General features: G+C 41.8%; 1 protein-coding gene across 1 annotated transcript in view; it reads left to right on the top strand.

Annotated features, from left to right (window-relative positions):
• Positions 1-14,653, top strand: part of DPT (dermatopontin) — a 29,050-nt gene extending 14,397 nt beyond the window's left edge. The window contains exons 3-4 of the mRNA XM_059820702.1: positions 7,566-7,673; positions 13,243-14,653. Of these exons, the coding sequence (XP_059676685.1) occupies positions 7,566-7,673; positions 13,243-13,309 (175 nt within the window). The 3' untranslated portion in view covers positions 13,310-14,653. The remainder of the gene's footprint in view (positions 1-7,565; positions 7,674-13,242) is intronic.
• Positions 14,654-15,487: the final 834 nt, after the last annotated feature.

Raw genomic sequence — 15,487 nt, 5'->3', positions numbered from 1 at the left:
GTCTCTGTACAGGGCTCTCTGGCAAATATAAAAGCAGTAAGACAGCTGATCCTTATGCATGGTTTCTCTTGGCTTTTCTTCTTCAGGACTACATTCCTCCTGAAGTGAGCTGGTCTGCCCTGCAATGAATAAAGACAGGTTTTCCCCATGTATATGAGCTGCGCAAATGGTGTGTTAGAATTTGACCCGGTTTTTAAAGCTGGAACATTTCTGTGTTTTTTGAGTCCTGCTAATACTTACTGGAATACGAATTTATGACACCATCATGCTGACTGAAACCCTCACTTAAACACTTTGCTTAACTTAAGAACATGGTTAAAACCAAATACATGCTTAAGGACTTTGGTAGCATCTATATCCTTCCTTTTAGAGCCCAGCAGTTCTGTTTCGCAGCTCGTCTTCTCACCATTAATTCCCAGTTTACCTGTACAGTAAGCCCATACTGAAAATAAATATACTAATCTTTTCCAGTCTTATAGTTTTGCACTTGTTATTTTAAATTTTTTTTACAAGTACTTTGTTTCCTTCCTCACCATGCCAAGTCTTGTCATGGATTCTGCACATTTTTACCATACTGAAAATAATTAACATTCCTCACATGAGGCAGAAAAGCTCCCATTATTTTACCTGGCTAGGGAATGCTACCACAGTAAAATAAACTGTTTGCTGATTTGAACCATAAAGGAAGCAAATCCATCACAGATGCAGAAACAGTGTTATTAAGTGGTCCCATTAGAGCTCAGATTTTTCTCTTTGCCAGGAAATTAAAAGCTTGACTCCATACTCTCAAAAGCAAACACATGTCACAGAGCAGCCCCAAGACTGCACAGACTGTTTATGACTGTTTCCCCTCTCCAAACAACCAGCAGCCCAAGTGCCAGAAGGTCTGTCTGGAGCCGTGGCTGCTCTCTGTCATGGTGACATTGTCCAGGCAACAATTACATTTTCCAAGAGTTATGGGGCTTAAAGAACTTACTTGTTTTCTTGACTCAAACAGCCACCAAAGCCCTATTGATGAGATCCTATGCAGGTTTCTCAGAGATTACCAACAGCAGATATATAAATCCAGGAGGTGAACTCAGAATAGGCACAGTGGAAATAGGCACTTCTGAGCAACCCAATTCCCCTCCTCTCTTTTTTTTTGTTTAAAAAAAAGGTATTTAACTGTTGGTTTTTTTTTTTTATATCCCAGCAAATACAACCTTACAGTTCAATCTCTAGGACTACCTTCCAGACACATCTTAAGAGAAACACATTTGCTTAACATTGGAAAGCTGGCTAATGTTATTTCAGACATGTCTTTCTTGAGGAACAGGTGTAAGGTGCCCTGAGTTCTCTGCTGTTGCTTGCATCTGTATTGCAGTAGCTCATGTAGGCCTCCAAGAAGAACTGTGGTCCTACTGTGTTGGCCTTGTGCTCCTCAGCCCTGCGCGAGTTTGTGGTTTTCACTACAATAGAGTGGAAACAGAAGGGCAGTGATGTGTCTAGGTGAATCTATGACCTCAGAGCCTGGAGTCTGAACTCAATTCAGACACGCACATGACATGGCCACACGAGAAAACTGCTCATCTCTAGAGCAGCTCTAGGACACCTCTAGTTCCCTGGCAGCCAAGCAATCTGGGATCTATACTGGGAGCACTGGCAGGAATTTCTGTAGGCAGTTTACTAAGACCTTCTTTGGCTTTTCAGCTTAGTATGCTTTCTGAAAGGGGGTACCCGCTGTCTTCCAGGTGGAGGAAGAATTGGAATTTATTAAAGAGGTATATAATTCCCATGTTCACTGACTGTAACATGCAGGCTCATGGCTCTTGAAACAAAATTGTCCTTTAGGAGAGCCATATTCTTGAAGCACTTGTAAATAACATCTGAAACAGTAAGGCCATCCAGGGGATACTCTTTGTCCTCAAAGGTCAGAAAGTTAATGTCAAAGCTTATGTTTCCCTCTTAGAATGGAACAGCTCCTTCTTCCAGCTGTGGCATCATTAGAGGAACAGTTCAGCAGCACAGAGGAAAATGAAGGTCAAAGAAGAGCCATTCATCTCGTTAGCACTGTAGTTGCACAAGAAGTGAAAAGTGTAAGGCACTCCGAAACAACGTACTTACTAGCAGGGAATAAGTATATTCAGCAGTTGGAGCAGGAAACCATGAGCACGGCCACTGACTTTGATATTTTAAAAGACTAATTTCTTTTGTCTGCTTGATATCTGAAGGCAAGACATACCCACATTTCTCATTTACTTCTCTAAGGGGCGGGCTGTACAATACTAATAAGGCCATTGGTGTGACTCGATCTTCTTATCGGTAAAAAATAAGACTCATGATAACTATTTCTGAAGTCAATCATTAAAAGAGTGCTAGGGATCACTGTAGATTAGTACAAAACATTCATCTCAATGCTAAATGAGTAACTGTGTTTTCTATTAATCTCTAACATAGTAATTCTTCACCATGGAAAATAAGCAACATTACTACTTTCAGACTAAAATAATAACAATGGTAATCCTGTTAAAGATTTAATGCCTTTTTTCAATACGTTTCCTGCCCTAAGCAAGAGTTATAGGATTATAGTAAAGCACATTAGAAAAATGTGGGGACGGGTGGGGCGATGCAAAGCAGTCAGAAGACAAACCATCCCACATCAACTCTATACCAGCTAAAAACCCCATTATGAAAATACCTTTTTCTGTCAGGTTTTCCTGCTCTCCCCCACACATGCCAAACCACTTACATCCCTTCTCACAACCTTTTCTTTCCCAGTCTTTAACATAGAATTACCTGCTTTCTCCTCTCTCGACAATGCCACTAGTGCTCCAAGTCTCTTGTGGCCAAACATCATACACCTGATGCTAACCTGAAGTGTATTTGCAAAGCCGAACTAGAATGCCTCTGTTTTCTGTATTAATTCTTGCAAATAGGTCATATGGATTGAAAAGACTACCACTTGCTAAAGGTCTCACATTACTATTTTCTCCCCTACGAGTCCTTCCCCAAACTTAACAGCTATGTGCATATCTGTAACAATCCCACTAAATGCACCCTGCCAGCCCCCACACAGATCCTCTGCCTCCTCAGGGTTTGTTTGGCACCCAATTACTTACTGCCTAGGTGCCATGATGAGTGTAACACAGGTCTTCTCACAGCTGCTTTGCAAGCCTCTCTTCTAGGGCTTTCCCTCGTATACCCTCTCAGACACCACAAGCACTGCAGCTTGGTCCTAGAGGCCTTAGATCACCCCAAAACGGCAGCAGCAATTTTGTCTCAGCACTTGGCAATTCCCAAGCTTATCACTGCTCCCCTAACCCAGTTTTCTTTGCTAAGAGGTCAACGCCAGAAGTGCTCACAGGGCCCTCATGCTGGTTGCTGTGGATGGCTCTTCCCAAATGGGTCTTGCCCTTGGACTTGGATTCCTTGGGAGTCCAGACTCCCGTGGGCAGGCAAACCCCAACCAACTAGGGCAAAAAGCGTCTCTCACTTGTTTCATGACTCCTTGCAGGTATAAACCGTACATTGCCACACGTGGTTCACAAATACTACCACGCCTCTAAATAAATTACCTGTCTGTAGGGCCCTGGTAGGTGGTTCACAGTTGATATGCAGTTGATACGCTTTAGAGAGTAAAACACTTAATATTTTCAGTTAAGCACTTGATAATAAGGTTACACACCAAGCTACCACAATTGCTGAGGGAACCACTGTCCTGTGCCAGGTAGACCACTTTGAGAAGACCCTTAATGGCTGAGCTAAATGATCTTTCTCCCCTCTATAATGAGGAAACCACGTACTGAATATCCCTATGCATTAAACACTAGAGCATCGCTCAGTGCAGATACGTTTTGTGCGACGTAGCCCCAGGGTTCCAAAAATGGGGATAATAGAGAAGGGCTGGGTAGCACCACAGAGCCCTGCTATATGGACAACCAATTGCATTTCCTTCTAAAGGATACAGCACAACCCAGACAACCTTGAGATGCATGGGTTTAAGGGAACAGTTTCATAAATGAGTACAGCAAACATCAAAGAGAACTGAATTAGGCAGACAAACCACACAGACCCAAGTGAACTTGAACATTGCTGTCATAGCACTACTTACAATTTTTCTCTCCAGAACAAAAGGAGTCAGTAGGCATCTGTCTATGTAACATGACAAACTTCAGAGCTGCTCAAGTCCCCATATCATTTATTTTTGGTAATTGCATATATTTGCTTTTGGAACATTTCTTAGCAGATGAGCCATGAGAGGCTGAACAGTAATGTGGAGAAGTTGGTAAAAAGGGAGGGGGAGATGACAGCAGGCAGAAAGAAAAGAGAGGGAAGCTAAATGGAGGCTTCCTACTGCATCCATTCACTTCAGAATAACACTGCTGGCTGCTGCGAAAGGTTTGTGAGACCCTTCACAGTAATTCAGGAGCTTGTCATCAGGTTTACTTTTCAACTGAAAGGCTCATGAAACAAGTTCAAAGAACTGACTCTCAGTTCTGTCTCTGAGCAGAGCTGAAAGCAGCTTTTTAACCTTGTGTTTTGCACAGTCTTGTCTGCCCAGCACATAGTGCTGGTCAAGATTACAGAACATTTTCCTTGCGGAATGCCAAACAGATGTTATGAAACACAGCTGGTGGAACATATATAAACACACGCCTTAGTGTTTTCTCATAATAATGGCCAAAAAAGCCCCAAAACCTGGAATTGATGGGGGAATACAAAATGAAATCCTGGTCCACAGCTGGTCTTCATGCCACCTGTTTTAAAACCTGCTGTGACCTAGGAATCTTTGAAGATGCACTATCAAACACTCAGGCTACAAATTAGTAAACTAAATACGCAGACTCTCCTCTAGCAGAGAAAGCAGGCACGCTATTAAACTTTCTTAGCCTCCAAAGCAGGGTGTCCACATTCTGCCTGTTAGGAATGGTATCTACCACTCTCTAACCCACAAATTGTCTTTGATGTATCTGCTGAGACTGTGCTAGTTGGTCTGGGCCAAAACTGTCCCAGGGATTGTTCTACCAATTTACACGTCTAGGCAATGGCGTTATAGTGCCCAAAAACGTTCTCTGGTGTTGTTTAATTTACTAGCATAGAAATACTCTCAAGTTCCCGGATTCGGATCCATGGCTTCACTGATGGGAGACTCAGGCATGCAAAAAAGTCCTCCTCAAGGCCTTGATTTCTGTGTAAAGAAAATGGATAAAATACAGACCAGGTAGCAGAGGTCAGGCTTTGTGAAGTATACTCTTGCTCTCATTACAGCTCTGGGCATGGAGTGCAGGGCCCCAAAAGCAGCTCTTTGCAAACTGGAGGGCTTTCAGCAAGTTGGCTGTACCGAGGGACCAGCGTATGTTCAGGTTAAGGTTCTTTTATGGGGCCATAAAGGTGTATTAGAGATTCAAGCCATAGATTGTCTAGGTAAAAAAGCATTCAAATCTGAACTGCAAACTGTCTGACACTGACAAATAAATATATATTTGGGAGCACAAGGGGACATGTCCTGAAAGAAAAAATGATAACATCCGCCTTCAGTCAAAGTAACAGATAAATTAGGTTTGCTGTGGTTTGACAGAAACACATTCAGGTGATTATCTTTGGTCTAGGAAAAACTACCAGCTAACTGGTGAGAAGCCATGAGAAACAGCTTTTTGTAATATTTGTGTTTATTCTCTTTGTCTGGGTCAGAGCCAGTTCCCTTAAAATCCACAGTGGTCTCATTTCAGACTTCCATGGGAGCTGGACTGAAAACCGTGGCTCTAATTTTCCCACTTGCAGAGCATACTGATGAGTCTGCCTATTTATCCGTCCTAACAACTGCCAGTGTATGTGGTTTCTTCTATTTCTCCTGGTTTGCAGTAGCTGTCTGCATGACCTGTGAAATGCTGCTGTTCATTTCTTATCAACAGGGCAGCACTGTGAAGGCTCTGCGAATCCATGGGCCCTTGGTCAGAACTCTGACAACGGACACTGTGACCAGGCCTGATCTTCTGCCTCCCAAAACCACTTGGACACGGGTGTTCTTGTGCTACACTAGTAATTTGTTTGATGATGGCCATGGCTAAAGGATAGGAGGCACAAGAACAAGATACGTTCAAAGAAGTTGAGTGTTGAGACTTAGGGATCTTTTAAGGCCATGCTTGAGTTTCACACTCGGTCCCATTTTTCATCTGTTAAGGAACAATGATTTATTAGGAATGCTATTCCAACTGAATGATGTTTTTCTTTCATTTTCAAAAGCTGAAAATGACCTGGAATTAATTCACATCTGCTTTCTAAAGAAGACGTAAACAGCATAAGAATGGAGTAAACAAAGTGATCAAAAATACATTTAAAATATACAGAGAGTGGTAGCAATTTCAGGGGATTTTTTTGTTATAGCAAGTGGCTCTAGGAGGAAGCAGCCTAATATTCCAGAGTCCCTCAGTTTTCAGGTAAACTTTCAGTTTCTGAGTACTCCAACAGTTACTGGTTTGGGTTGCAAATACCCCCAAAGCATCCCAGTTTAAAAACTTAAAACCATCCCAATAACTATATTCCTAGTGAGTAAAATATTTAAGCTTGTGCTCAAATCCCACCGATTTAACAAAATATAAACATGGACATGAGTGCTTGGTTGGGGTGTGCTAGGATCACCTTCGAGCATCATTCAAGTACTACTGCTGGGCTGAATTAAGTCAGAAAAATGGTTGGCAGGACTTCTGTAATGGCATCATAACCCTGTTAGTCTCAATAGGAGTTGAGCCGTTCATTTCCATGGGGAAATTACAGGGAACCTGATTCTTCCCTGTGCAGCTTCAGAGTGAAGCTGACACAACTCCACTAGCAACTCCCACATGAAATGGTGTAATCCAGGGGAAGACTAAGTGCCAGGTTTCCATTCTTGATTTCTAACGTAATGTTGACATAAAGTACTGGTCAAGGTCCCAGCCCCTTCCTGCATCTGTTCATTATCTGCAAAACCAAGTACAGTATTACTTGCCTATTTCCCAGGGAAGCAGTAACCATAATTTGATTAATAACTGCAGAAGCACTTTGAGCTTCTTAGATAAAATACACTGCACAAATACTGTCCAGGCCAATATATTTACATTATAAACTAGGCAGAAAGTGGAAAGAACAAAAAGGAATGGATTAATTGCTACATTAATTTAATATAATTCATAAACGGATAAATGCTTGTAGCTATTTGACTTGGCAACATTTACAGCACTCTACAGCAGCAAACCAAACAGACTGACAAGAGGCCGGAGCAAATCCCTGCAATAAAGACATAAGTAGTAGATAAGCTTTACATTCTTGTTCAGGCTCCTTTTATCCCAGAGCTGCAGATGTATATACATACAATACTCCAACCTGCTCCTAACAGTTCTAAACTTACTGAAATTTATTCAAATAGCAGCATGAATTAGCTGCGTAGAAAAGAAATGTTGCCTTATAGGTCAGACTGGATCTTGTGGTGCTATTAAGAAACAAGAACTTCCAAAGAAACAGGAAAAATCTACTATTTGCATTGCATTTAGTCAACTGGGCTTTTCTGTAAGATGGTAAATTATTTTATCTTCTTTTTCCTTAATGTAAAGGTTAACAACAGAATATCCAGGACACTATGGAGAAGATATGGACATGATGATGTACACTTATGACCATTACATCCGTGGGGCAACCACAACTTTCTCGGCTGTGGACAGGTTTGCTTTTCATCTGTTTTACTAGAAATTAAAAATAAATTAAAAAAAAGTTTTCCTTTTCTATTTTCCCCAAACAGTATGTGGCTACACATCATCTGCTGTGGTACTCAGCATCAGGCTAGTGCTTCTGAGGACCAAAGTTCACTGTGCATGTGGCTAATTGTCCAGGGTGGTATATCAGGAAAAGGGCATCTTCATGCATACGGGGATCATTTGCCATGTCCATCTGAGTAGTGAAAAATATAGCAACAGTAAGCTTGACTACATCTGAATTCCGCAAAGCTTAACAGATCTTCAGTATTGCTTCTCACCTCCCTCTAGTCAAAGCATCTTTTACCTAACCCAGTAAAATCTCAGCCTGGAAAACCCTGTCCTTTCAGGGGATGAAGGACTTGTTTTGGCCCACTTCTCTTTGCAGAGAAGTGGGGAATCTGCCAGCACACAAAGATAAGACCACACAAACTGCAATCTGAATGGTGTAAACTGCCCAATCCATTGCAACACAATTCTAACAGATCTGAGGCCACACCGGGAATTAAGGCAAAGCAGTGCACATTGATCCCTTTCCAGAAAATGAGTTCACTACCTTTTCTTGATCAGTCCTGGTGATTACTTGAGCAGGCCCTGTGAGGCCCGATGGCAAGTGAAGTTGTAGTTGGATCTTGATTCTTTCCTCTTGAGTTGACCTCTAATACCTTAACTGTGAGTTATTCCTTTGCTGATGTTTTTTTATCAGACACCTCAGCCCAGTATATTAAAGCATTTGCTGTCAAACACAGCACAGACAGCAAGGCAAGGTGTGCTGCACTGGCCTACTGTTGCCAAGACCGGCTACAGGAGAAGTGGGGAGAGAAGCGCGAAAGAGGAGTTTAAACACACTAACATTTCAAGCTGTCTCTAATAACACTCAAAGGAGCCGAGGTGCTTTTGTCACCACGACGCTCTCAGCTTGCCAGACTTCACTAGGGATCCCATCAGTCAAAAGATTACCTAAAATAAGACGACCTTTCCAGAAATGATAACTCACTGTAAGACTGCTGCAGGTCCATAACTGTAATTTTCTGGCTAAAAGTCATTACCCTGTTTATTAGGAAATGGAAGCCATGTCTACAAATTATTCCTACAAGCGGAAGCGTAACTTTCACAGTTAATTGACTCAAAGGTATCTATTTATCCCTTTGGATAAAGAATTCACAAGGTTGCAAGGGACATCCCTGTTCTGGGTATTTTCTCTTTAATATTCCCCAGTGCTATTCTTAATCCTTGTTCCTCACAGCCCTGGCAGACTGTAGGGGAGATAATGCAGACAGTGTGCTCCTTTGCAGCTGAATTCCAGCCTCCGTCGGATGTGGATCAGGGTAAAGTCAGGAATCACAAGGACAAGCCTGGAAAACAGAGCAGTTGAGGTAACCGATGCCTCTGAGCAGATTTCTGTCTGTGACTGCTGAAGGCTTAACACAGCCTTCAGGGGTGGCAGTGGGGGGACTGGCCAGCAGTGGAGGCAGCGTCATGGGGATGTACAGCGGGAATTCACATCTTCACAGGTTATGGGACCACAGTACCTGGAAAGGGAAGAAGTCACCAACACGTTTGTCCTACCACTGCTGTGACACCACAGATGAACTTGCAATAGCAGCAGGTGAAAACTATAAAGAAAACATTTTATGGATTGCAATCTAGGAAACTTTTCTGTGCTAATGAGCTTTCTGGCCACCAGCTTCCAGAATGACTAAAACCAACTTGTGTTGCCTCATGTAAGAAGCGAAAAAAATTCCTGCTACGCCAGTTCATAATTCAGACTCACGCAGTAACTCTCCTGAGTGGTATACTCACAAAAGTCGGCAAGTTTGTCATCCTAAATGGTTCTTTGCAGCTGGCTGAAGCAGCATAGGAGCAAAAAAACCTATTCTCAGTCCCAGCCTGCCAGCAGCACACACACATGCAGCTTGTCTGTGTAAACATGCTGTAGATTTTCAGAGTGCTTTTCATTTTCAAGCACGTTAAACTTGCATCCATACTATTTAGCGCATGACAGCCAATGTTCTTGAGCTAACAAGAGGCGCAAAAAAAGCCTTTGAAGGTATTTTAGTTTAAGCTTTCCTACTTACTTCAAACAGGTATTTTTAGACTTTGAATAAACTTGCAGAAATCATATCCTCCCTTCCTACTCCCTAAGACATTGCATCAATGGGGTCACTGCTGATGTACGGATATTTGAGAGAGGACGTGATGCCTCTGGCAAAAGCTGTAGAAAGTTTAGAAAGGTGGTATTCCCACCTCCTCTTCTGTAATCACTCTCTGTGAGTTTCCATGCCTGTGTATCAGGAATGAATGAAGGAGTTGCTGTTCATCATCAGAGGCTTTAAGTGCTCATCTGTGGAGAACAGATTTTAGAAGTGGTTAATATTTACATTTTTCAGTCCCATTTTATACGGGTCAAAAGGAGAAAACAATTGTCTATAAAGCAAGACAAAAGCAGCTGGAAAGAATTAGCAGGGGCTTGAAGTACCTCTGGGAGCACATTTGGGAGCGTGGCGATAACGCTAATGCAGACAGGATCATATGGACACAAGTAAGGGAACATTTGCAGGGAAAGGCAGTATCTTTTGTTAGACTGATACAGTCAGGTTTCGGAGATGGACATGGAATATGTGAAACAGGCTGTAAACAACTGAAACTGCCCACATAGACAAGCACGTTGTAAACCCTTGGCAAAATAGCTTCCAAAATTTTAAAAAAAAAAAAAGAATTCAAAATAGCTTCAGCCTGAGCTCTCAAACATGCCAACTGATGATGGCATGGCTCCCTTGTGAAGCCTTGTTATGGGGCTGTGGTCTGGTTGGATCGATCTCTCGAGTCCAGAGAGCACCCCTGGAGCATTCACAGCCCAACCTGCAGCAAGTAGCTTGGACAGGGAGGTGGGCATTACCAGGCGTGCTTGGTAGGTGCCACTGCCTTTTGCTGCGTAGTACAAAAATAGCACATGTAGACTGTCATAATCTCATTTCTTTTACAAAACTGTTCTCTGTTCCATTTATTTGGGTGATCTGAATAGCCGGTAATTTCTTAACTGCTCAGACATCATCACTGAATGATAGATCAACATCCAGATACCACAGCAGTAAGTATATTTGAAATGCCTGGACAAGCTGGATACCTACTGAGCTCAGTTGAGCTAAATTATAGGGTATTTTAGATTACTAATAAGTTTCATTGACCAAAGAAAGAGGTTTTTGTCAAACTCAATATGGATAGGAATTCATAGAATTTTTTTAACTGAATCGGAAACAGATTGTGCAGCAATATTTGGAGATAAAAAGTATTTTCCCTACAGCATTAAAAATTCAAATCTGACAGCACATGGCAGCTGGAGAGTAAAAGTGACAATTCAATATTGACTCCCCAAGCCAAGGAAAATGCATGAAATTAGCAATTTAGGGGTGTTAAGGATCTGCAAAGGCAAGTTCATATATATTCTAGAGTATTGCACATAGGGCAATTCCTGATGGGATCTGCACCCCCACAGGAAAACTTGTAAGGGATCTACAAATTGAAACGGGCTGATAACTATTGAATTAAACACACAGCACTAATGGTACAAAGTAATTGCCTGCATCCTGAAAAGTTGGACGTATATGCTTAACTTCAAACACAAGTAATATAAAAAGAGATAAACTAAGACACTAAATGCATAAACCTATTGGCCATCAACCACGTGCATATATGCTAAAGTGTCTGCAAGTTCAAGCTTAAACTACAACTTCAGAAATAATTCTGTTCTAATATTTTAAAGCATGTTATTAATTCAGGTAACTAAAATACATTTATTTTAAAGAACTTGACTTTTAGCTTTACAATATCCCTTTTTAGAAAAATTACTTGACCTCAACTTCTGAGCTAAAAGTCTCTATGACAGCGAGTTCTAGTTTAGCAGACCTTAATTTTGGCCCATATAATCCCATTAATCCACATATGAGTCCTCTTTTTTATTTTGGTCTCTCTGAGTAGCTCAGTGACCAAAAGAGTAATAACTGCCTTTGAAGAGCATGGACATAGTCCAAATGAGGACTTCCTAAAATAAACCGAAAAATGAATCTTGCATTTCATTAACCTTTGGTAACACTTTTATCAGGCAATTACAATTAAAAACCATCTAGGAAAGGCCTAAAGAAAACCAAAAATACACACTATATGACTAAATGCAGACTTGCTGATGGGTATGAGACAGACCCAGTTCTAAATGACACTCAGCATAAACTGGTGAAGTAGCATAGTAAATTTCCAATTATAAAACCTCAGTTAATGAAAGCTGAAATGAGACGCTTTATACCTACACAGAGCTTAAGAGTCAAATTAGTCTCATTCCAGGATAGAGTCACCCAGTCAATGAAACCATATAAGAGCAGTTAATACCAAAATCTGGGCTCAAGTGTCTCAGCACATCCCTAAGAGGCAGCAGGTTCTGCACCAATTTCCTCACTGTTTGGAGCTGGCCACCAGAAAACCAGGACTGTGCAGGGGTCTTGTAAAGCAAGCTCCTGCTGAACCACTCCAGCAGCATTACCTGTCCCAAGCCTCAGGTTTGGGAGATAACTATTAGCAGAATCCAAACTTGCAGAAACCTCTCGGAGTACGACCCATTACCAATTTAAATGATGGCTGCCACCTGCAAGGACTGTACTTTAGATCTAAACTCCTCTTATCCAGTACCAAGCAGCCTAAATTGAACATTTGCTCCACAGCAGGACAGTATTTGATCCTCTGAACTCATGCCTTTTTGTCAAGGGAAAATTTAACACACAATAAGCTAAGGTGGAATTTGCAGACTTTTGCAGCTATTGGACACTAAATCACTGGCCTCCACTATTGAATTCTGTTACTAAGACTAAAAATTGTTAGTAGGTATTGTATCACTCTCCTGAGAGAGAATACAGGCATCCAATTATCCACAAACCAGAAAGAGCATGAACTCTCCCTTACACTCATAAATGTTACTCTGCCTTACATGTGACTTGTGGAGATCAAGGATGAGAAGTGAATTTAATTTCTCTCATTACTGATTCCTTCACATCTTTAATAAAGGACGCTGACTAGAAGACCTAGTAGTGGAAAGAAAAAAAGAATGAATTCTGCTGTGTGGATCACTCCCCACTTAGAAATAGCTTGAAAAACACCCACGTATTTTACTTTGTACACATCCTGAGCAATACATCACATGACAATAACTTTTGACAGAACCATCCTTTTCCTCTTGGTCACTGATTTAAAGTCAATTTAGGATTGATCACCATCAAGAGTCATTGTCTTCTGAAGGGTACTCAGAGACCTAATTATTCAGAGAGCTGATTTTCTTACCTTGTAAGGGAGTGTGAAGGAATTATAACTATCAGACATATTTAATCTCCTTCCAGCCCATAAAAACACAATGCACTCAAGAGGAAAGACAGCTAATAGCAGACAGATGTTTTTGTTGCCACAATACCTGGTGTAAAGTTATTCTTACTTGCATAGTCTTATGCTCTGCAGTTCTGGCTCACTAATATCTCTCTCTTGTCTCTCTTCCATGCAGGGATCGTCAGTGGAAATTCATTGTCTGCAGGATGACAGAATATGACTGCCCATTTCAAAATGTTTAAAAACATCAAGTGTACCCAATTTGGAAAGCTTGGGGACAGAGAGGGTGGGATGAGGGTCATTGATTACAGCAGAAGGGCAGTTAGGCTCACAAAAGAAGTACCAAGACTCATCAGCTGTCTGCTGAAGATACAACTCTTTCCCTCTGAAGCTATTAAATAAATTGCCAGCCCATGTGCTTGCAACAGCAATTTTGGAGGATTCCTTCAAGCTGCACTGGCAGTTGCATCCCCCAACTAAAATTGCTTATGACATACATGTTTATGATACACAAGTCTACGGCATATGCAGTTACCTTTTTTATATATACATATAGCTATTCTGAACACATACAACTTTCTTTCACATAGCAACTTCGTATAAATTGCTTCCCAGCACAATCACTCGGAATGAGGTGGAAACATACTATAAGCTTTCCGACATCCACTAGACTTCCCTGTCTTTACTTTGTACTTGGAACCAACTCAGTAATCCCTACCAGCTTCTCAGCCTTTAGTAGCTGCAAGCGTGCTGAAAGCGGCATCAGGTCTCTGACGTACTGCAGCTGGCATTACCTGTTACAGCCCTCAGTGTAACTCCACTGCAACAAAGGTCTGCCTGCACGGGGGAATTCCAGGTATTCACAACACTGGAAGACGTCGACAGCTGACTAAAATTACAGTAGATCCATCAATAAAAACAGAAGCCTAACCCAGCTTTACTGTGAATCTCTTTTATATTGTCTTAAAAGTCTCTAATGACATAACTAGCCAGGAGGTCTGCTCTGGGCAAACCCAGGAGTAGGTCAGGCCACTCGCACTCTCAGTAAATATCTATACGGCACTTATCAGGAGTCTACTTTTCAAGCGGATTGCGTTTCTACTATGGGTGCCTGTACAACATCCATTTGCCTTTGGTAATATACTCTTGGCTTAGAATAGACAGATAAAGCTAATGACTTAGGTGACCTCAGTTCCTCCAACTTGCAGATCTCATTCCCTGTAAAGGATAAGCTGACCATGTTTCAAGACTGCACAGCACTTGTGCAGCTGTATTTCAACAAGAAAGACTATTGATGCCTTCCGGGAAGATCTGAGGAAGGATTTTTGCTCTTGAACCAACCAGAATTTAAGGCTCAGTTTCTTAGCTTACGAAGTCAATGGTAAACTTAGCAGTGGCTTCAGCAGTGCTATCTCAAGGGCCATGATGACCCATGTACCAATTTAAGGTTGTAAAGCTTCACAGGAAACAGTGGTGTCAGCCAGCCAGTTTCCATGTTCCAAGCATTTTTAACATATTTATTAGCACACCCTCAAGTGTGAGCCTTAAAACTACACTTGTCCAATAAAAGAATAATAGGTTTTGCATTGCTGTAGCCTTGTTCTTTCTTGATTTTACTTACACTAGCTTATTAATTTGCACATGAGGAAACCCTCTGTCATTCTCAGAGACCATTGACAGTGATTAGGGAGTCTCTGTGAGAGCCAGTTGCTGAGATGTGTAAATAACAGTGGGAAAGAGAAATCAAGAGGCCTAGGGAAGCTGGAGAAGCTTGTTAGCTGACACTGGTAGACTGGCAAAGGAAGTCAAGAGAGCTCCAAACAGGAGAGCGCCAGAGGAGAAGGCACTCACACCAGGGAGTTGATGGAAAAGGACAGGCACTATAATTAGGCATAGAAGAATAACCTCTGGGAACACCTGCTCTAGATGGACACCCATCTCCCACATGACTTTATCTCTACTTCTTAGGCTGCTCTCAATTCTTTGTGCACACCACGGGCTCATGGATGCCTCTGAGAGGACGGTGCAAGATCAGCTTAAGCTGATTTAGATCCACAGTGCCACAGAAAGGAGCAGTTCTGCTCTCTTGTCCATTGGAGCTGCAGTGTCATATTGTCCCATATGCCACCTTTCTCCCTCATCCCTGTCCCAGCCACTTCCTTCCACCCATGCTCTGTTCCCAGCTCCACCCTAGCAGTGCATCTGTGTAGGATACATTTCACAGGACTCCTCTTCAGAAAGTTAAGTAATTCTCAGATGAGGAAAGGCGTGGGTGGGAAACAGAATGTATCTTGGGGGAAGGCAGAAATGGGATGTGGACCAAAAAAAACCCAAAAAGCAGAACTGAGGCAGAGAAAGAGTGGTTCCTGTGAAGTCCTAGGACAGCTAGTTAGCAAAGCTAGGAACTGAACTTAGTTTTT

The sequence above is a fragment of the Gavia stellata genome, chromosome 1 (genome assembly GCF_030936135.1).
Source record: "Gavia stellata isolate bGavSte3 chromosome 1, bGavSte3.hap2, whole genome shotgun sequence".
In the NCBI taxonomy this organism is placed as follows: Eukaryota; Metazoa; Chordata; class Aves; order Gaviiformes; family Gaviidae; genus Gavia; species Gavia stellata.
The sequence above is the reverse complement of the archived record's forward strand: the minus strand, read 5'-3'. Positions and strand labels throughout refer to the sequence as shown.